Genomic DNA, 22,892 nt, shown 5'->3' on the forward strand with positions numbered 1-22,892 from the left:
TATGAGTAGTAGTAGTTTAAGGCTTGAGAAAAAAGTCAAAGTATATTAGGTAGGCCTGATTGTAAATGGGCTCAGTGTTTCTCTCTGAAGAAACAAGATGTTCTAAAATTAGACTTTGGGGTCTGGAGAGATAGTATAGCAGGTAGAATGCTTGCTTTACATAGCAGGGCTCTCCAGATATGGCTTGTGTTGCCCAGACACTGCCAGGAGTGATCCCTGGGTAAAAATTTATTTTAAATAATCAATACTTATTTATTAAATAATACAAAACAATAAATGGTATTGAATAATAAATTTAAATTTATAAAAATGTTTCCTCCTAATTCTTAGAAGAATTGGGGCAATATCACATATAATATATTTTACACCTCTATAAAGTGTTTGCCATGGTTTTATTTATTTCAGGTGAAAAGCATCAGATCCAGTCAAAATAGAAGCCACATGTCTTCTAGAGTAGAAGTGAAGGAGACAGTGGGACATATTTCCAATGATAGGAACTTCAGCATGGATCAAGTCCAAACCTCCAGGAAAGGTAAAATTATGTATTTGAGGGTGGATTAAAAAATCTGGTTTCATTGTCAGACTGTCTTCCTTTTTGGTAATACACATCTTCTTGGTACCACTAATTTTCAAGGTATGTACATAGTTGGAAGTAACTTTTGCTGATACTGTGTCATTTTATCTTTGCCAGAACCCACCTGTCCTGTATACCTTTAACGTTTCCAGCCAATTCCCTAAATATACTCTTTCTTTCTCCATTTCGACGTTAGTTCAACCAGGGGCACTATTTAAAACTTGTTGTTAATGTTCACACAAGCAAACTCCACATATTCTTCAACTGATGGTTCTAGGGTCCTTTTGGCATCCACTTACTTTCTCTGGGAACAAGTATGTGCTAGACACCTAAAGAGCATTATTTGTTTTATATCTATTTCTGCTTCCTAAACTCCACTTTCTACCTTTTTCAAACTTGGGTAGGATGGGAGAAAAATCACCTCTAAGCGTTCCTGTGCTTTCTCACTTCAGGTTGTTTTGCAGTCCGATACTTGGTGGCCTTCATTTTGCAACTCTGTAATTTTTCTGTTTACTCCCAAATAATGAGCTTAAGCATTGCCATGCCCGCAATGGTCAACACCTCAGCCCAGACCAACAGAACCAATGCTTCTGAAGAAGAGCCTCTGACTGTCCTCAATGTCAGCTGGAATGAAACTCAGGAAGAAATTAAGGCAATGGTGAGTCAATGAGACATTAAATTCCTTCTTTGACTCAAATAGTTTGAAGTAAAGGTGCTTTTGGAGCATCTACTAAATTCCAAGGATTACCACATAGGAACCATAATCTGTATTTTGGGAGATTATATGTGAATTTTATTGTTTATGAGTGTAATCAAGACTAAGGATGAGAGAAACCTTTTACCACTTATGGTTATAATATCTTTACCTAAATTGACAAAAAAAAAACCCTAAATATAAATTTTGGAAGAAAACAGATTTATGTTCTTTCACAACATCTTTTGTCACCTTGCCTATTATTCTTCTTGCATTTGTTTTTGTTTTGGGGTCACACCCTCAATGATCAGGGATTACTCCTAGCACTGCTCTCAGAAAGTGCTTCCTGACAGTCTCCAGGGTACCATATAGGATGCTTGGGATCAAACCAAGTCTATTCTAGGTTGGTAGTGTGCAGGGCAAATACCCTCTCCGCTGTGCTGTCACTCCAGCCCTTCTTCTTGCATTTTAAAAAATATGTTTTGTTTCCAGACTTTCATATTTAAATTGGATTAGTAATTATATAATCAGGGAATTTATAAATGGGAAGGCCTATGTTTAGTACTTATACATATATATGCATACATATATTTCTTGGAGAAGTTGGTAGATAGGAGGAAATAGAAAGGTGAAATTTAAGAGAACTCGAATTATGGTTTTGCTGCTTAAATCTTCAGAATACTAATGAACAGCAACCTTCCTTTTATCATCTAGGCCCCTGCATATGATTGGAGTCCTCAAATCCAGGGAATTATTCTCGGCTCTGTCAACTATGGGTCGTTCTTCACTCCCCTTCTTAGTGGTTATCTATCTGGAATATATGGAGCCAAGTATGTGGTCGGAGTTGGCTTGTGTATTTCATCAGTCCTGACACTGTTCATTCCACTGGCAACTGATACTGGGGTAGTCTTGCTTATTGTCATTCGGATAGTCCAAGGCATAGCACAGGTACAAAGATATTTTCTAAATATCAATGGAATATGAGTCCCAAGGTGATCACGGAGAGCTAAAAATCGTTTTGTTTTAGGTTAATGTAACAACAAGTCAATACTCCATTTGGATCAAATGGGCCCCTCCACTGGAAAGGAATAAACTTATTACCATAGCAATGTCAGGTAATGGGGATCAGTTTTAATTGAATGTGCTCTTACTATCATAAGACAGACACTGAATGAAGGCATGTGACTTGAGCCTCTGTAGTGAAACTTGGGATAAGTAAGTAAATCTCTTCAGTCACAGAGCAATTTAGTTATGTGAGAGGGTTTTGTGAGGTGACATATGGAGTGTGCCAAGAACACACACTCAAGTTTGACTCTCTTGCATGGATCCTTCTTCCCATCTTCTGTTTAGGAACATCATTGGGGTGCTTCATCCTTTTTCTGCTTGGTGGTGTCCTCTGCCAGACTATAGGATGGCCTTACGTCTTCTATATTTTTGGTGAGTTTATTGGTCTTCAAATCTTCAACTCTCAGGATTTATTTTAGAACAAAGACTGCTGGGCACAATCTGTGAACTTCTGTGAACATCTACGTTCAGCTAAACTCCCAATCGATTCTAATATTTTTAATGCTTTTTCTATTTTTTATATATATATTTATCTACTTTATTTATTTTATAGATAAAATATTTATTTGATCTATTTTATAGATATTTATCTATCTATGGTTGATAATCTCCGGAGAAAATCACGTAAATATTGCATGATGACACTTAAATTTCAGCAGCTTGAATTGGTAGCTAGATTAGCTTGAAAGGCATCAAGATATTTATTATTTTTTTTAATTTTTATTTATTGTTATTTTTATTTTTTTGTTTTTTTTGGGGTGGTACACCTGGCAGTGCTCAGGGGTTAATCCTGGCTCTGTGCTCAGAAATCACTCCTGACTCAGGGAACCAAATGAGATGCCAGTATTGAATCCTTGTCCGACCTGGGTCAGCAGCATGCAAGGTAAATGCCCTACCACTGTGCTACCACTCTGGCCCCATAACATTTATTCTTTAAACATTTTGTATAATACTTATAATACTGCTACAGTTAAAATTTTGGCAAACAATAGTCCAACACCGCACACACAACAGCAGGTTGCCAGCATGTTTCCACCATGTCTCAAGGTCCACTCCTAACTAACCCTACTCCATTCTTCGATAAACTTACTTCTGATCCTCAGTGTATGATATTCCAGAACATTTGTTATTTTCTTACTCTGTTTTATTCTTTGTGTTTCTTTCTATTCCACATATAAAAGGATCGTATCAAATCAGTATTTTTCTCTCTCTTTCTGCTTGACTTTACCTTAGCACGATATCCTTTAGATCTATTCACATAATAGTGAATTGCATGATTTCTTTCTTTCTTTCTTTCTTTCTTTCTTTCTTTCTTTCTTTCTTTCTTTCTTTCTTTCTTTCTTTCTTTCTTTCTTTCTTTCTTTCTTTCTTTCTTTCTTTCTTTCTTTCTTTCTTTCTTTCTTTCTTTCTTTCTTTCTTTCTTTCTTCTCTCTTCTTTCTTTCTTTCTTTCTTTCTCTCTTTCTTTCTTTCTCTTTCTTTCTTTGTTTTTCTTTCTTTCTTTGTTTTTCTTTCTTTCTTTCTTTCTTTCTTTCTTTCTTTCTTTCTTTCTTTCTTTCTTTCTTTCTTTCTTTCTTTCTTTCTTTCTTTCTTTCTTTCTTTCTTCTCTCTTCTTTCTTTCTTTCTCTCTCTTTCTCTCTTTCTTTCTTTCTTTCTTTCTTTCTTTCTTTCTTTCTTTCTTTCTTTCTTTCTTTCTTTCTTTCTTTCTTTCTTCTTCTTTCTTTCTTTCTTTCTTTCTTTCTTTCCTTTCTTTCTTTCTTTCTTTCTTTCTTTTCTTTCTTGGATTTCAAGCACACCAAAATCACTCATGGAAGGCTCAGGGGACCATATGAGATGCTGAGAATTGAATTGAACCTGGGTCTGTCTGGGGTTGGCCAAGTGAAGGCAAATGCCTTATTGCTGTGATATTGCTTCGACCCCTTCATTTTTTTCTTATATCTGAGCATATTACTTGTGCATATATGACAAAATTTCTTTATTTACTCATCTGTTCTTGCCCACTTGTATTGTTTCCATGTCTTGGCAATTGTGAATAACACTGTAATAAATATAAGAGTTCAATCATATTTTTGAAATAGTGCTTTGGGGCCCTTGGGAATAGATGTCTAGAAATGGAATTTCTGAAAAGTTGGAAGCTCAATTTTTTTTTTTTTTTTTTTTTTTTTGGTTTTTGGGCCACACCCATTTGACGCTCAGGGGTTACTCCTGGCTATGTGCTCAGAAATCGCCCCTGGCTTGGGGGGACCATATGGGACGCCGGGGGATCGAACCGAGGTCCTTCCTTGGCTAGCGCTTGCAAGGCAGACACCTTACCTCCAGCGCCACCTACCCGGCCCCTGGAAGCTCAATTTTTAATTTTTTTTAGAAGTCTCTATACTGTTTTCACAGATGCCGAACCAGATGACATGCTGAACAACAGTAGATGGTGGTACTTTCCCCTCCACATTCCCCCAACACTGCTTGTTCTCATTCTTTTTACATGTGTGCTAATTTCACTGGTATGAGGTGATATCTCACTGTTTTCATTTGCATATCCTTGATGATAAGTATTGAAGAATATGCTTCATATACCTATTGTATATGTAAAGAAGACATACTATTTGTATGTCTTCTTTAAGGCAGTGTGTTTTTTTGTTATGAGACAGTCTATTTTTGTTTGGCTTTTGGGTTACACCTTCCTTCATACATCCTTCCTTTCTTCCTTCTAAACTTCCTTCTTTCCTTTATCTCTCTCTTATCTTTTTTCTCTTCCCTTCCTCTCTAAAAATTTTCCATAGAATATTTTAGAAATAGGGACCAAATAATATTAAGATTCTAACATTTATATGGATGGAGTAAGAAAATTCCATGAGGAACCAAATCAATCTTGAGAAAAAAGATGAAATGTTTTTGTTTTTCATCTTTTTTGTGTGCTACCACATTAATTCTTGCTTATAAATTGAGCCCACAAGGAAAGGCTTCATGAGATTCAGGAGTGGCTATTATACATATTGGGTAATGCTAACATGTTCCCAAGGCAAGTATTCCGGACCTTCACCAATTTTTCTTCCTTATTATTTGTTGCAGTATTCACAGTTGATTCCAACTAATGTTTGATTGATTTTGTTTGTTTTTTCAAATGTTTGCTACAATTCCATCTACAAATCCCATTTACAACTAAGTCCAGTAGAATCAATACATTCCACAGGTATTTTTTTCTTTTAAAAATAAGAACTCTCAGATAAAGTTATTTGGTAAGATTAGGTTAATATATTGAAAGAGGATGAAATTTTTCATGAATGCACATCATCTTCAAAAGTTGATAAGGAAACAACCATATCAACCAATGAAAGGCTTTCAATCAATGGTTGGCTTACTGACTTAGCACTCATTCAATGTTGATATCTTCTATCCTTAAGCTGTAACATATTCACTAGACTTGAAGTTACTTGATGGAAAAATTGCACCTGTCTCCTGTTCGTCTTAAAAGTTAGCAAAATTTAACCTTGGTGCCTGGTGTAAAAAAGAGGTCTCAATTCATTTTTTTACAAAGAGTTTATCAGTCTTCCCAGCACCATTTGTTGAAGAGGCTTTCCTTGCTCCACTTTGTATTTGTTGCATCTTTATCAATGATTAATTGGTTGCATATCTGGGGGTCATTTTCAGAATATTCAAGTTTATTCCATTGATTTGAGGATCTGTCTTTGTTCCAATAGCATGCTGTTTTAATGACTACTATTTTATAATGCAGTTTAAAGTTGGGGAAAGTGATTCCTCTCCTCTTATTTTTTGTGCTAAGGATTGATTTAGCTATCTGTGGATGTTTATTACTCCATAGGAGTTTCAGGAGCAGCTGATCCACTTCTTTAAAAAATGTGATGGGATATTTTATAGGGATTGCATTAAATCTGTACAATGCTTTAAGAAGTATTGACATTTTAATGATAAAAGTTAAATCAAAATGGATTAAAGATCTTGATATCAAATCTGAAACCATAAGTAAATTAAGGAAAACATAGGCAGAACACTCTATGACATTGAAGCTAAAGGCATCTTCAGGGATGAAATAGCACTGAGCAAGCAAGTGGAAGCAAAGATAAACAAAGATGTGACTACATCAAACTCAGAAGCTTCTGTACCTCAAAGGAAACAGTGAATAGGACACAAAGGCTACCCACAGAATGGGAGAAACTATTCCCTATATTTATCAGATAAGATATTAATATCTAAGATATATAAATCTCTGACTAAAATTTACAAGAACAGCTAACCTCATCCAAAAATGGGGAGAAGAAATCAACAGACATTTTCTCAAAGGAGAAATACAGATAGCCAAAAGGAACATAAAAAAATCCTTCTTATCTCTAGTCATCAGGGAGATGCAAATTAAAACAACAATGACATATCATCTCACACCACAGAGACTGGCATACATCACAAAGAACAAGAACAATCAGTGTTAGCATGGATGTGGGGAAAAAGGGACTCTCATTTGCTGCTTTTTAAAAAAAATTATAAATCTTTTCTTTTTAGTTTCTTTGGGTCACATCCCGCAGTGCTCAGGGGTTACTCCTGGCTCCACATCAGATCATTCCCACCACCAATGCCTCCCTCCACCCCACTCCCCCGCCTGTATTCGCAACAGGCATTCTCCTTCTCTCATTCTTTAATATTGTCATGTTAGTTGTTAGTGTAGTTATTTCCTTAACACAGTTCACAAACTCTTTGTGGTGAGCTTAAAATTGTGAGCTGGTCCTTCCAGCCCTTCCAGCCCTTTACTCTACTGTCTCTGGGCCTTCTTACTGTACTGTCTTTAATTTTTCTTAAAACCCATAGATGAGTGAGACTATTCTGTGTGTCTCTCTCTCCCTCTAACTTATTTCACTCAACATAATAGACTCCATGTACATCCACATATAGGAAACTTTTATGAATTTGGGAAGTCAATTTCCAGGTTTTGAGGAATCTCCATATCGCTTTCCATAAAGGTTGAACTAGATGGCATTTCCACCAGCAGTGAATAAGAGTTCCTCTCTCTCCACATCCCCACCAGCACTGATTGTTTTTGTTCTTTGTGATGTGTGCCAGTCTCTGTGGTGTGAGATGGTACCTCATTGTAGTTTTGATTTTCATCTCCCTGATGATTAGTGACAAGGAGCATTTTTCTTGTGTCTTTTCTCCATTTGTATTTCTTCTTTGCAGAAGTGTTTGCTCATTTCTTCCCATTTTTTGTTGGAGTTATATGTTTTTTCTTATTAAGTTCTGTCAGTACCTGGTATATCTTAGATATTAGTCCCTTGTCTGATGGGTATTGGGTGAATAGTTTCTCCCATCCTGTAAGTGGCCTTCATATTTTTTTAAATTTTTAATTCATTCTTTTTTTAATTTTTTTTATTTAAACATCTTGATTACAAATATGATTGTGATTAGGTTTCAGTCATGTAAAGAACAACCTCCTTTACCAGTGCAATATTCCCATCACCAATGTCCCAAATCTCCCTCCATCCCACCCCACCCCCACCTGTACTCCAGACAGGCTTTCCAGTTCCCTCATTCATTCACATGATTATGGTAGTTCTCTGTGTAGTTATTTTTATAACTGCACTCACCACTCTTTGTGGTGAGCTTCATGAAGTGAGCTGGAAGTTCCAGCCCTCCTCTCATTGTGTCTGAGGATTGTTGCAAAAATGATTTTCATTTTTCTTAAAACCCATAGATGAGCGAGACTATTTTGCGTCTCTCTCCCTCCCTCTGACTTATTTTACTCAGCATGATAGATTCCATGTACATCCATGTATAGGAAAATTTCATGACTTCATCTCTCCTGGCAGCAGCATAATATTCCATTGTGTATATGTACCACAGTTTCTTTAGCCATTCGTCTGTTGAAGGGCACTTGGCTATTGTGAATAGTGCTGCAATAAATAAAGGTGTGAGGAAGGGGTTTTTGTATTGTATTCTTGTGTTCTTAGGGTATATCCCTAGGAGTGGAATAGCTGGGTCGAATGGGAGCTCAATTTCCGATTTTGGAGGAATCTCCATATCGCTTTCCATAGAGGTTGGACTAGACCGCATTCCCAACAGCAGTGGATAAGAGTTCCTTTCTCTCCACATCCCCGCCAGCACTAATTGTTCTCATTCTTTGTGATGTATGCCAGTCTCTGTGGTGTGAGATGGTATCTCATCATTGTTTTGATTTGCATCTCCCTGATGATTAGTGATGAGAGCATTTTTTCATGTGCCTTTTGGCCATTTGTATTTCTTTATTATCAAAGTGTCTGTTCATTTCTTCTTCCAATTTTTTGATGAGATTAGATGTTTTTTCTTGTAAAGTTCTGTCAGTGCCCTGTATATTTTGGATATTAGCACCTTATCTGATGGGTGTTGGGTGAATAGTTCCTCCCACTTGGTGGGTGGCTCTTGTATCCTGGACACTATTTCTTTTGAGGTGCAGAAGCTTCTCAGCTTAATGTATTCCCATCTGTTGATCTCTGCTTTCACTTGTTTGGAAAGTGCAGTTTCCTCCTTGAAGATGCCTTTAGTCTCAATGTCATGGAGTGTTTTACCGACATGTTGTTCTATATACCTATGGTATCAGGTCTGATATCAAGGTCTTTAATCCATTTGGATTTTACCTTTGTACATGATGTTAACTGGGGGATTATGTTTGCTTTTTTGCAAGTGGCTAACTAGTTCTGCCAGCACCACTTGTTGAAGAGGTTTTCCCTGCTCCACTTAGGATTTCTTGCTCCTTTGTCAAAAATTAGGTAATTGTATGTCTGGTAAACATCGTCTGAGAACTCAAGTCTATTCCACTGATCTGAGGGTCTGTCTTTTCCAGTACCATGCTGTTTTGATAACTACTTCTTTGTAGTACAAAGTTGGGGAAAGTAATGCCTCCCATTTTCCTTTTCCCTAGGAGTGCTTTAGCTATTCGATGGTGTTTATTGTTCCAGATGAACTTCATAAGTGTTTGATCCACTTCTTTAAAGAATGTTATGGGTATTTTTAAGGGGATCACATTAAATCTGTATAATGCTTTGGAGAGTATTGCCATTTTAATTATGTTAATCCTGCCAATCCATGAGCAGGGCATGTGTTTCTATTTCCATGTGTCCTCTCTTAATTCTTGGAGCAGGGCTTTATAGTTTTCTTTGTATAGGTCCTTCGCATCCTTGGTCAAGTTGACTCCAAGCTTTTTGAGTTTGTGTGGTACTAATGTGAATGGGATTGCCTTCTTGATGTCCATCTCTTCCCTATAATTATTGGTGTATAAAAAGGCCATTGATTTCTGTGTGTTAATTTTGTAGCCTGCCACCTTGCTATATGAGTCTATTGTTTCTAGAAGCTTTTTGATAGAGTCTTTAAGGTTTTCTAAGTAGAGTATCATGTCATCTGCAAACAATGAGAGCTTGACTTCTTCCTTTTCTATCTGGATTCACTTGATATTTTTTTCTTGTCTGTTCACTATAGCAAGCACTTGAAGTTGAAGAGGAGTGGTGAGAGTGGACAGCCTTGTCTTGTACCAGAATTTAGAGGAAAGGCTTTTAATTTTTCTCCATTGAGGATAATATTTGCCATTGGCTTGTGGGGATGGCTTCAACTAGATTGAGAAAAGCTCCTTCCATTCCCATCTTGCTGAGAGTTTTGATCAAGAATGGGTGTTGGATCATATTAAATGCTTTCTCTGTGTTTATTGATATGATCATGTGATTTTTATTTTTCTTCTTGTTGATGTTGTGTATGATGCTGATAGATTTATGGATGTTAAACCATCCTTGCATTCCTGGGATGAAACCTACTTGGTCATAGTGTATAATCTTCTAGATGATGCATTGGATCCTATTTGCCAAGATTTTGTTGAAGATCTTTGCATATGCATTCATCAGTGAATGATGAAAAGAAAGTGAAACTTTCTTTTTTGGCAGCATCTCTGTCTGGTTTTGGTATCAAGGTGATGTTGGCTTCATAAAAGCTGTTTGGGAGTGTTCCTGTTTTTTCAATTTTATGGAAAAGCCTGGCTAGGATTGGTAGTAGCTCCTCTTGAAAGATTTGAAAGAATTCATTAGGAAATCCACCTGGGCCTGGGCTTTTCTTTTTGGGCAGATGTTTGATTACAGTTTCAATTTCCTCAGTAGTGATAAGGGTGTTTATATTGCCACATCCTCCTTACTTAACCTTGGAAGGTTATAAGTGTCCAATAATTTTTCTCTTTCTTCTAGGTTCTCATGTTTAGTAGCATATAGTTTCTCAAAGTAGTCTCTGATTACCCTTTGGATCTCTGTAATATCTGTCGTGATCTCCCCTTTTCATTTCTAATATGGGTTATCAGGTTTCTCTCTCTCTCTTTCTTTGTGAGTTTTGCCAATGGTCTATCAATATTGTTTATTTTTTCAAAGAACCAACTTCTGCTTTTGTTGATCTTTTGGATTTTTTTTTTTTTGGTTTTCCACTTCATTGATTTCTGCTTTCAGTTTTGTTATTTCTTTCTCTCTCTCTCTCTATTTTTGGTTTATTTTGTTGGTCATTTTCTAATTTTATGAGCTGCGTCATTAAGTTATTCAGGTATGCCCCTTCTTCCTTCCTGATGTGTGCTTGTAGACCTATAAATTTTGCTCTCAGGACCGCTTTTGCTGTGTCCCATAGATTCTGGCAGTTTGTGTCTTCATTATCATTTGTTTCCAGGAAAGTTTTGATTTCCTTTTTGATTTCATCTCAGATCCACTGGTTGTTCAGTAGCAGGGTGTTTAATTTCCAATTGTTAAAGTTTTTCTTTTGTGGGCCTTTGTAGTTCACATCTAATTTTAAAGCCTTGTGGTCAGCAAAGGTAGCCTGCAAGATTTCTATTCTCTTGATTTTATGAAGGTATGTTTTATGTGTCAGCATGTAGTCTATCCTGGATAATGATCCATGTACATTGGAGAAGAATGTGTATCTAGGTTTTTTGGGATGGAGTGTCCTATATATATCTACTAGTCCTCTTTCATCTATTACTCTTTTCAGGGCTAGTATGTTTTTGTTGGGTTTCAGTCTAGTTGACCTATCAAATGTTGATAGGGCCGTGTTGAGGTCTCCCACAATTATTGTGTTATTATTAATGTCTTCTTTCAGATTTGTCAGTAACTGTATTAGATAATTTGCTGGTCTCTCATTGGGTGCATATATGTTTGGTGAGTGCTGTTTCCTCCTTGAAAATGCCTTTAATCTCAATGTCATATAGTGTTTACCTATTTATTGTTCTATATAACTTATGGTTTCAGGCCTGATATCAAGGTCTTTATTCTATTTGGATTTGATCTTTGTGCATGGTGTAAGATGGGGGTCTGAGTTCGCTTTTTTTTGCAAGTGGCTAACCAGTTGTGCCAACACTACTTGTTGAAGAGGCTTTCCTTGCTCCAATTGGGATTTATTGCATCTTTATCAAAGACTAATTGATTGTATGTCCAGGGAATATGTTCACTGCTTGTAGGAATGCAGATTGGCTCAGTCTTTTTGGAAAGTAATATGAACAATTCTCAAAAAAAAAACTAGAAATTGAGCTTCCATATATGACCTAGCAATACCATTCCTAGAAATATAACCCAGGAACACAAAAACACTATACAAAAAATGCCCTCTGCACTCCTATGTTTGATGCATCATGATTTACAATAGCTAGAATCTGGAAACAATTCAGGTGCCCAACAGATGAGTGGCTAAGGAAATGGTGGTGCATCTACATGATGGAATACTATGCAGCCATTAGGAAAAATGAAGTCATGAAGCTTGCCTATACGTAATGGACATGGAGAGTATTATGCTGAGTGAAACGAGGGAGAGGGATAGACATAGAATACTACCGCTCACTTTTGAGATATAAGAAAACCAAGAGATAGTATGGTAATAATGCCCAGAGACAAATAGAGACACTGGTTAGAAGGTCAAGCCCAGGGTAGAAAGCTCACCACAAAGAGAAGTGTAGCTAGAGTAAAGATGGATCTACTAGGATAATGATAGGCAGAACTGATTGCTCTGGACAAATTAAAATTGGAAAAACTAACAGGCAAGGCACCCCTCCATTAATAGTAGTGCAAACCACAGAGTCAAAAAGGAAAAGAGAGAGATGTGGGAGAGAGAAAGAGTGAGAGAGAAACACAAATTTTCTGCCCCAGAGCAAGGCAGAGGTGGAGAGAGTAGGAGGTGGCAAAGAAGCAGAAAGCATCAGTGATGGAACAGGAAGGGTGCACTGGTGAGGATGGTGTATACTGTATGACTGAAACCTAACAATGAACAAATTTGTAACAATGGTACTAAAATAAAGCAACAAAAATTTAAAAAATAAAATAAAAAGAAAAGAAAAATGTAAAAGCTAGCAAAATATCTAGTATATAACGGCTAATCTATATTTGTGAAGATTACGTACAAATGGCAAACTAACCAGTGGAGATAATTCAGCTATTTTTCAGACTCTAGAAAGAAAGTATTAAGAATCATATTTCCATCCAATATTAATAGCGCCAAGTTGTTCAGTGGTTAATAATGGCACATTTCACAATATCTCCAAATCCAGTGGTTTAAAAACAATAGCTCCATAGTCTCTGAATTCTGTGGAATAGCTAGAAATTTTGTTTTTTTTTTCATCTCTTATCTTCCTTGGGTAATGGATCAGATGGGAAATGATTTTTTTTCCCTGACAATGGTTAAGGCCCAAGAGGATAAGTGAAAAAAATGTGGCAGTGCTTTTTAAGGGCCCTTCACAGTGATAGGACCATTCTGAAAATGGTGGAAAGAGTAGAATATTGAGACCATTTATTCTTAGAAACTTAGGAATGATCTTCAGGTAAAGTCAAGCTGAAAGAACCCCAGTCAGTGCTAACTGGATCCTCTTTTCCTAGGTACAACAGGCTGTGTCTGTTCTTTACTCTGGCTTTCTCTTGTCTCTGAGAAACCCACGAATCATCCGTTCATCAGCACAACTGAGAAGGCGTACATCGAATGTTCACTGGCCCAAGAGGTGAGCTAAGGGACTTCTCTGTCATTTCCTCATGTCTGTCTGGATGTTCAGAGGGGATAGATGCAGAAGTACTAAGATTTTGTCTTCTGATGAAAGAAATATTCCTATATGTATTCTTCCAGGATGCTATACCACATTGGTCAGTTCCCATTAAGGATATGATTAAGTCCACAGCACTTTGGACCATTTTAATTTCTCATTTCTGTGAATCCTGGCACAACCATATCATTTTATCTTACTTACCAACATACATTAATTCTGTACTTCAAGTTGATCTCCAATATGTAAGTAAAAAGAAGTTCATTCTGTTCTCCTAGTTAATGCTTCTCCATGTCATTCTCTTTCTCTGCTGTGAATTCCACATCAGTGGGTTACTTTTTAAAATTTTTTACATATTTGGTCATTTTTATTTGTAGACTTGAAATAAAGTGATACAATACATAAAAAATAAGCGATACGATAATAAAATATGTTGCATAAAGGTGAGTTTAGTCTGGTATCTGGAACACTTGCAGTTTTATTATTTTATTTTATTTTTGTTTTTTTGGGCCACACCAGTAACGCTCAGGGGTTACTCCTGTCTATGCACTCAGAAATCACTCCTGGCTTGGAGGACCATATGGGACTTCAGGGAATCCAACAGTGGTCCGTCCTAGGTTAGTGCATGCAAGGCAAGCGCCCTATAGCTACGCCACTGCTCCAGCCTAATTTTCAGTTTTTATATCTTATTTTTGCAATGGAAACACAGCTAGAGCTTATTCAATAGACTTTTTTACATTCATGGAGTTTGGGATCAGGGACTGGCATGAGAAAGAGAAATGGAAGCAGTGTGGGCATTTTATTTACAGTCCAAAACAAGAGTAAATCAGACTTAAGGAGATTGTTAAAGTGCTTGCCTTGCATGCAGCTGAACTAGGTTGAATCCCACATCTACTTCCCTGAGCAAGTGGGTTACTTTTTGATAAGTGTCCAGGGATGTTCTGTAACTCAGTTCATGTGAATTCTGCATCATATTTATACAGGCTACTACTTATTGGGACAATGTGACATAATTCTAGGTCAACTTTACCCCCCAGGTAATACTTGTTCAAGATGCTCTAGTCAAAAAAATTTTTGTTTAATTCAATAAATACTTGCAAAAAAAGATTTTGCAGGGCCGGAGAGGTGGCGCTAGAGGTAAGGTGTCTGCTTTGCAAGTGCTAGCATAGAACAGACCACAGTTCAATCTCCCAGTGTCCCATATGGTCCCCCACAAGCCAGGAGTGATTTTTGAGCGCATAGCCAGGAGTAACCCCTGAGCGTCAAACAGGTGTGGACGAAAACAAAAACAATAATAAAAAAAAAGATTTTGCGAGATCTTCCTGGCAGCTTATGTGATAAAGTGTTGACAAAATAAATTCTGCCTTTCTAAAGAAACCATGGTACATATACACAATGAATATTATGCAGCTGTCAGGAGAGATGAAGTCATGATTTTTTTCTATACGTGCATGTACATGGAATCTATTATGTTAAGTGAAATAAGTCAGAGGGAGAGATAGGCACAGAATAATATCAGTCATCTATGGTTTTTTTTTTAAAGTTTTCTTTCATTTAGATCTTTATTTAAGCACCATGATTACAAGCAAGTTTGTATTTGGGTTTCAGTCATAAACAGAATACACCCCCTTCACCAGTGCAACATTCCAGGCAAGGATGGGGGATATGGGGACATTGATAGTGGGAATGTTTCACTGGTGAAGGAGGGTATTCTGTTATAACTGAAACCCAACTACAAATATGCTTCTAATCATGGTGCTTAAATAAAGATTTATATTAAAAATAAATAAATTCTGATTTTAAGAAAGGTGTGACTATATCCTTAAATAACATTATTTAAGGAATTATTGATAAGACATAAATTTTCAGATAAAGATTATAGTAATATTTTCTAAAATTTTACTCAAGTATAACACATATATATGTATGCATATATATATGTACAACAATTTTTCACAAAATTAATAAATGCTCTGATTGAATAATAAGAGCCTTTTATATTTTATATTTGCTCCTATTTTTTTCAAGGTACCATGGTTCATAATACTGTTAATGATAGAATTTCATGCGTACTATATTCTAATACCATATTCACTGCCATACTGTCAGCTTCCATTAATAGATATCTTTTAATTCATGTTAGGTGGTTGTTTTCATAATTTAAAATTTTTATTTTATTGTTAAAAATATTTTATTTCATGACCATGAAATTACCAAGTGATTCAGTGTCAGAATTGGGCTACAGATTGGTGAAGACTATTAGACTGCACTATGCTACAATTTCCAAGGCCATTCAATTACTGTTATTCTCATTATTTGAACTAAAAAAGTAGTAGTAAGTAGTGTTCAGTTGACTAAACTTCCCAGGAGGAAGAATGTTCACTGGTCATCAGAGAACAGGCTTTTTTGGGGGGTAGGGGGCTATACGTGGAGTTGCTCAGAGTTTACTCCTAGTCCTGTGCTCAGGGTGCTGGTGAGGTGCAAAGGACCAAATGACATGATGGGAATTAAACCTGGACCTGCCATATGCAAGGCAAATTCTCTACCCACTGTCTTATCTGTGCTTACAAATGAGAAGGTCTTAGTAGAGTTTCTAGTCAGTTACTAAAGCGTGCAAGGAGCCTGGAGGGGTTAAGATTAGAATCACAAGGGAAGAGGGGCTGGAGTGAAGGACTTTCCAAAAGAAGAGGATGGATAAAAACAACCAATTAAGTCACATTCTGAGGCCAAAGTATAAAGGGATGGAAGGGTCAGACCAATGATTACTAGTCTGAGCGATATCCCCAGACTTGCAGATGAATGATTTAAGGCTGAGGTTGAGCAGAGTGAGAAATGATTCAAAAAGCAACTTGAGAAAATAAAGTAGAACTTTCCCATTTTTTGGGGGGGGAACCTCAAGAAATCTGGACTCCAATAGTTTTCAGGATATTTTCGTACTGTTACATAGCCTGGACGATTTTTTTTTTTCATCTATAAAATAAAAAAGCCTGGGCCAGGCATCCAGTTTTCATTTTTTTAACTACACATAGCAAGGTTAGTCCCCCTTTTCTTTTCTTTTCTTTTCTTTTCTTTTCTTTTCTTTTCTTTTTTTTTTTTGTGGTTGTTGTTGTTGTTTTTGTTATTTATTTGTTTTGGAAGCAGTATTTTAATTTAGAAGTTGAATTGATAACAGTTCAGCAATTTAAAAACTATAGGAAGGAAATAGAGTTTCTTCCTATAATCAGGGCATAAGACAGCAAGTAAGCATTTGCCTTGCACACGACCAACCTGGGTTTGAGCCCCAGCATCCCATATGGTTGCTAGAGCCCTTCACAAGTGATTGCTAAATGCAGAGACAGGAATAACCACTGAGCATTGTCTGGTGTGTGAAATAAAAAATGTACATGAAAAGGTAAAGAATGAAAGATCTTTTTCCCACCCCTCTCCTCCCAATCTCTTATTCTCCCAACTGACTCCACAGGTAACTCTTTTCTTTTTCTTTTTCTTCCTTGTCTTTTCTTTTTTTTTTACAAATTTATTTCTTTTTAAAAAAATTTTTTTATTGAGACCCTTGTGAATTACAAGTCTTTCACAGTGTATTTCAGGTGTTTAGTGACAGTTATAAATTTACATTCTTACATCATCTTTCTTTGTTTCTTTGTGAGAATACAAAATATTTTAATGTGTGTTATTTTTCAAGTTATTTTATTTATACAAACCATTATGCACTGCTTATGCTGGTATTCTTTATAGACTATACTGGTGTAATATTTTCACATAAGACTTTTACTGAGTGGCATTTAAATTGTTCTTAATCATTGATCAAGGCTGCACTAAAATATTATGTATTTCTCATATTTGTTCAATTATTTCTGTTAGTTTATGTATATCTGAATCAAGAATAAGTGCTATAAAATTTACATGCATGTATAAATACAAACATACACAAACATACACACATTTATATATATATACTTGATAATGAGGATTGAATCCAAGTCTTATATAAATTTTGCAAGAAAGTCACATCCACAAACATTACATTTTTTTTAAAGTAAAGCAATATAGTTTTTTCCCTTTTTTGGAGGTGGGTTGTCTTTTGGCTACACCTGGTGATGCTCAGAGGCTACTCCTGGCCCTGCACTCAGGAATTCATCCTGGTAGGTTTGGGAGACCATATAGGATGCTGGGGATCAAGCCCGAGTCAGTTACATGCAAAATAAAAAGTTTACCCACTGTACTATCTTTCCGGTCCTAGCAAGATAGTTTTTAAATTGGACAACATTGACTTAGAAAGAACATGAAAGGGTCTGAGAGATAGCCCAGTGGTAGGGCATTTGCCTTGCATGCAGCCAATCCAAGATGGAAGGTGGTTTGAATCCTAGCATCTCATACGACCCCCTGTGCCTGCCAGGAGCCAAAAGTAACCCCTGAGCACAGTTGGGTGTGGTCATAAAATCCACCAACCAACCAAACAAACAAACAAATATTTTTTTTTTTTTATAAAAAGAAAGGACATGGGCCCAGAGAGATAGCACAGTGGTGTTTGCCTTGCAAGCAGCCAATCCAGGACCAAAGGTGGTTGGTTCGAATTCCAGTGTCCCATATGATCCCCCATGCCTGCCAGAAGCTATTTCTGAGCAGACAGCCAGGAGTGACCCCTGAGCACTGCCAGGTGTGGCCCAAAAACCAAAAACCAAAAAAAAAAAAAAAAAGACATAAAAGGAGAGAGAGAGAAACACAATCTCAGGGAGACCAGGGGCTTGAGAACACAAGCCCAAAGCATAAAATTTTTATATTTATTGTCTTATTTCTCCCCACTGGTTACTAATGATAGTGAGTCCTTATATTTGAGGATTGTTTTTTATAATTTAATATAGGAAAAATGATATCTCACAGATCTTTTTTAAAAATAGGAGGTCATATACTTTTTTACACTTTCTATTTTAAGGTCACATTAATATATGAAGATCCTATATAATGTGTTTTTATAACATAAATGAATCATTTCTCCCCACATTATGTGCATATATTGGGGGACCCTAAAGTTGTCTTGAGTCATTGAAATAACTGTAATCCATATGGAAAGTTATGTGTATATAATGTAATGTGTATATAAAGGAAACATATTATGTAGACAATCGTCACAGAAACGAATCAATGTTATCAGGGAGTTGGTGAGACACTGTCCTTCACCTCATCTCTGGTCTTCAGAGTGGATTCCTGTCATCGCTGCCATTTGTTTTGGGATATATCTGCGTTATTCTTGAAGGTCAGCTGGCAGATCTCCTGCACTCCAGAAAGCTCCTTAAACTTATCACAATCCGAAAACTTTTCACAGCTGTAGGTAAGAAACCATGTTGATACAAAATTGACTCTGGGAATCTCTAGGACAACACCCTAGTTCACTGTGTGTATGTGTCTTCTCTTGCTTCAGGGGTTCTCAGCTCAGCAATCTTCATCTTGTCTCTGAACTGGGTGAGATCCAGCCAGGTCACCACCCTTGCCTTCTTGATACTGTCTTGTGTCCTTAACACGTGGCTTTATGTTGGAGTAATGATTAACATGATGGATATTGCTCCACGGTAAGAATTCCTTTAGCCTTATTCTCACAGCAAAGGGGCCTTCAATGTTAACGACATGCACAGTAGGTCAGAGGGAATATGAATACAGCTCTCTCCTCAGATAAGTTCCCCGAAGCTAGAGAATGTTTCTGTTTTCTTTTGTTTTATTGACTTCTTTATTTTTTGTAGCAGTACTTATAATGCTTATAATGATAGAGTTTTATACATACCACCTTTCAAAACCATAGCCTCCACCAGAGTACCTGCTACTTTCCACCAATGGCTCAGGATTCCCTCACAACTATCCACATTTCTCCTGTCCTTGGTGACCTCAGTTCTATAAACTGCCCTTAAGTTATATTGTCTTTAACCTTCCCTTATGTGCTGTTCCTTTGTATCCCACATATGAGGGATATCATAATCAGTCTTTCTCCTTCTGACTTAAATCACTTACATGACACTCTCCATTTCCATCCACATATAGCATCCATATAGCAGCAAATTATTTCATTTTTTTCTCATAGCAGAACAGTATCCCATTGCATATACATACCACATATTCTTTACCCAGCACTAAGGTACTCAAATGGCTTACAGATTTGGGTTATTGTGAAAAGAGCACAAAGAGTGGTGAGTGCAGTTAAGAAAAACAACTACACTGAGAACGAGAACTATCATAACAATGTGAATGAATGAGGGAAGTAGAAAGCCTGTCTTGAGTAGGGGTGGGGTGGGGTGGGGTGGGGAGGAGGGAGATTTGGGACATTGGTGGTGGGAATGTTGCACCGGTAAAGGGGGGTGTTCTTTACATGACTAAAATACAACCACAATCATGTTTGAAATCAAGGTGTTTAAATAAAGATATTAATTAAAAAAAAAGAGGTGAGGTCTGCCTGCTAGGAAAGAATGAAAAATATTGGTAGGAGGTAAGAACTGTAAGAGATTTGAAGATTAGGAAAGAATCATCATTGATTTTTTTCATAAGATATTCATAGCCCATAAAATTTTCCAATATATGGATGTACATAGCATCTGAGAGAGATAGACACAGAATAGTTTCACTCATCTATGGGTTTAAAGAAAAATTAAGGACATTATTGTAATAATGCCCAGAGACAATAGAGATGAGGGCTGGAAGGATTGGCTCACAATATGAAGCTCACCAGAAAGAGTGGTGAGTGCAGTTAGGAAAATAATTACACTAACAACTATAATGACAATCTTAATGAGTGAGAGAAGTAGAATGCCTGTCTCGAATACAGGCAGGGTTTGGGAGGAGGGAAGGTCATTGGTGGTGGGAATATTGCACTGGTAAAGGAGGGTGTTCTGTTTATGATTGAAACCCAACTACAATCATGCTTGTAATCATCGAGCCTAAATAAAGATTTTATATTAAAAAATTCTTAATATCAGGAAAAAAATGAAAAAAAGAGTGAACATGTGTCCATAGAAGTGCAAATGTCTTTTTAAAAGTGTTTTAGGGTCCTTGGAGTAGATGCCAAGAAGCAGATTTGTTAGGTAGTATGGAAGCTCAGTTCTTAGTTTTCTGAGAAGCTTTCATATTGTTTTCTAAAAATGGTTGACGAGTTGATATTCACAGCAACAGAACCACTGAATTTAAATTTTTCCTGGATAAAAACAGGAATCACAACAGCTCGAGTTGTTCTAGCAAGTTGTTCTTTGTATTGGACGATGCATCTTGGTGTCAGATCACTGAAAGAACATAGGAAATTCCACAGGATGTACTCTTGAAAGGATTTTATATTGGTACTGATAATGAGAAGAATTTACCTCTGGTATAAGTTAAATATCAAAATAATGAAATTACCAATGGTAGCTCCCAGGATTCTTTCACAGCCAACAGGGTACACTTTATCTTCTGATAATAAACAACTGAGATAAATGGAATATGTTGTTATTTAAGAGGAACCAATGTATCAATCAGTGAAATGTCTTTTCTACCTAAGGAAGGGTGTTTTAGACACCCCCACCTCTTCCTCAACAAAGCATCATTTGGTCAGGCTCTGATGCAGTAATAAAGAGTATTTAGGTGCCAACCATAAATGTGTACATTTTGCTGAAGTGTTGGCAAGTTAATGTAGATAAACACTTAGGAATATTAGATCATAGCAGAGTATATGTCTAAAACTCACTAGTTGTTTTTTATTCAGGCTTGACCAAGGTTTAGGGTAGGGCCAGATGTCCCCAGAGATAACTTCAGAAGGCAACAGATGAGTTGAGATGAAGTTGAGATGAAGTTGAGATGCTAGAATGTTCTCATCCTTGCCATCTTGCTCTACATTATTTTCCCCCCTCAGGTATGCTGCCTTTGTCAAGGGATTAGCATTAATCTTTGAACAAATAGCCGGAGCCATTTCTCCAACTGTTTCTGGATATTTACGCAATCAAGTGAGTTAAAATGTTCTAATGAAAACACTCAAAAGAGAAATCTATCAGCTCCTTGTTTTAAAAGGTTTAAATTTCTTCTAGCCATGGACTGAAACTGTCAAGGAAATGATATAAAAATGGAAAACACCAGTTTTTCCTGGCTTCCCCGGTGATTAATTCATTATTCTATATTTACTCATTCAACAAATCTATATTGAACATTAGCACAAGCCATGCATTTTCTAAGTGACTAAACACATGCCACTGCTCCCATGACACTTATAGAAAAGTAAATAATTAGAATGAATAAATAATAAGATATATATGTGACAGAATGCTGAAAATAAAAAATAAGGTAGGGAGAAGAGGGCAAAGAAGATTCATTTTAAATAGATTTAGCTATAAATGACTTACTGAACAAAAAGAAAGCCAAGAAGTCAGACAAATGACTGTGTGTGGGAGGCAGAAAATTGGACATGCTAGTACACTGGTTGCATACTTTTTATTCCAGGTACAGACAGGTAGCCCAGGGAAGCTGGAGGAGAGTTGAGGATGGAGGCAAAAGGACATGCATAGTTAGGATAAGAACTAAGTAGACCATGAATGACATGTAATTTCTTGTTTTCAGGATTCAGAATCTAGCTGGAGCAACATCTTCTTCCTTTCAATTGCTATTAGATTAGTTGGCTTGATCATCTACCTCATCTTTGGAAAAGCAGAGGTCCAGGACTGGGCTAGAGAGCAGTCATTCACCCAATTCTGAACCAAACAAGGGATACCTTATATCCGGATGTAGTTGGTTCATTGTTTAACTTCCCTGACATTCTACTTCTGTTCCTCTTTGCCTGATTGGCCATTTGATTTGAATGGACTTTGTCCAGCATCTTCTCTGAGATCTTAGCTTTGTAATACTGAAAGTTATGGCTGGAAATTTTGTAAGGGATGGGAAGAAAGAAGACTCTATATTTATTTGTCAATATCTGGAAACATTGAAGTGCCTGTACTTTCACGTGTTTAACCAATCTTTCCACTGTTATTGTGAGATAATGAGATATATGCATTTGCTTTCTGTCCCAGTTTCTTGACCAGAGCTCTTAAAGCATACAGTTTCCTGGGGAAAATTCCCCCCTTATAATGTTTGTTCTAGGCCTGTGTCCTGGACGTAAGAGCTTTATAATTATTTTTATTTCTGAAATAATGGGAATGCTTGTTGTATGCTAAAGAGATAACTGGTGATTGAGACCCTTGATAGCACCATAATGGGAAGCTTTAGAAGGGCTCTGATAACATCAGAAGAGTGGAACATTCGAAATGATGAGCTCCATCATTTAGTCACCATAGAGAGAATCTTTGAAGATTGAGTTACTAGGGCTAGGGAGATAGTACCATAGGTAAGGCACTTGCTTTACATGTGGCCTACCCAGTTCAATCCCCAGCATCCCATATGGCCCTCGAGCACTAAGCACTGCCAGGAATGATTCCTAAATGCAAATCCATAAGTAAACCCTGAGTATTGCTGGGTATGGCTCCAAAACAAAACAAAACAACAAAATAAAAATATCCTATGGAAATTCAGTTACCTATCAATGATTAAATCCATTATCAAAATCTCTCATTAG

The 22,892-nt window shown here is 36.8% G+C and overlaps 1 protein-coding gene across 1 annotated transcript; it reads left to right on the forward strand.

The window, feature by feature from the left end:
- Positions 1–433: 433 nt before the first annotated feature.
- LOC125996175 (probable small intestine urate exporter) lies at positions 434–22,338 on the forward strand. The gene is made up of 11 exons (XM_049765121.1): positions 434–532; positions 1,027–1,232; positions 1,983–2,216; positions 2,296–2,383; positions 2,619–2,705; positions 13,185–13,303; positions 13,426–13,587; positions 18,536–18,668; positions 18,759–18,906; positions 21,204–21,294; positions 21,902–22,338. The coding sequence occupies exons 1-11, from the start codon at positions 442–444 to the stop codon at positions 22,034–22,036; spliced, it is 1,494 nt and encodes a 497-aa protein (XP_049621078.1). The 5' UTR covers positions 434–441; the 3' UTR covers positions 22,037–22,338.
- The last annotated feature ends 554 nt before the right edge of the window (positions 22,339–22,892 follow it).

This window comes from Suncus etruscus, chromosome 18 (genome assembly GCF_024139225.1).
Source record: "Suncus etruscus isolate mSunEtr1 chromosome 18, mSunEtr1.pri.cur, whole genome shotgun sequence".
Classification (NCBI taxonomy): domain Eukaryota; kingdom Metazoa; phylum Chordata; class Mammalia; order Eulipotyphla; family Soricidae; genus Suncus; species Suncus etruscus.

Excerpts from the sequence above, each read along its gene's own strand:
- LOC125996175 (XM_049765121.1), top strand. The coding sequence starts at position 442 with ATGTCTTCTAGAGTAGAAGTGAAGGAGACAGTGGGACATATTTCCAAT. Across the intron at positions 13,588-18,535 it reads TTCAAGTTGATCTCCAATAT|AGTGGATTCCTGTCATCGCT; the intron begins GTAAGTAAAAAG and ends TCTGGTCTTCAG. Across the intron at positions 18,669-18,758 it reads AAAACTTTTCACAGCTGTAG|GGGTTCTCAGCTCAGCAATC; the intron begins GTAAGAAACCAT and ends CTCTTGCTTCAG.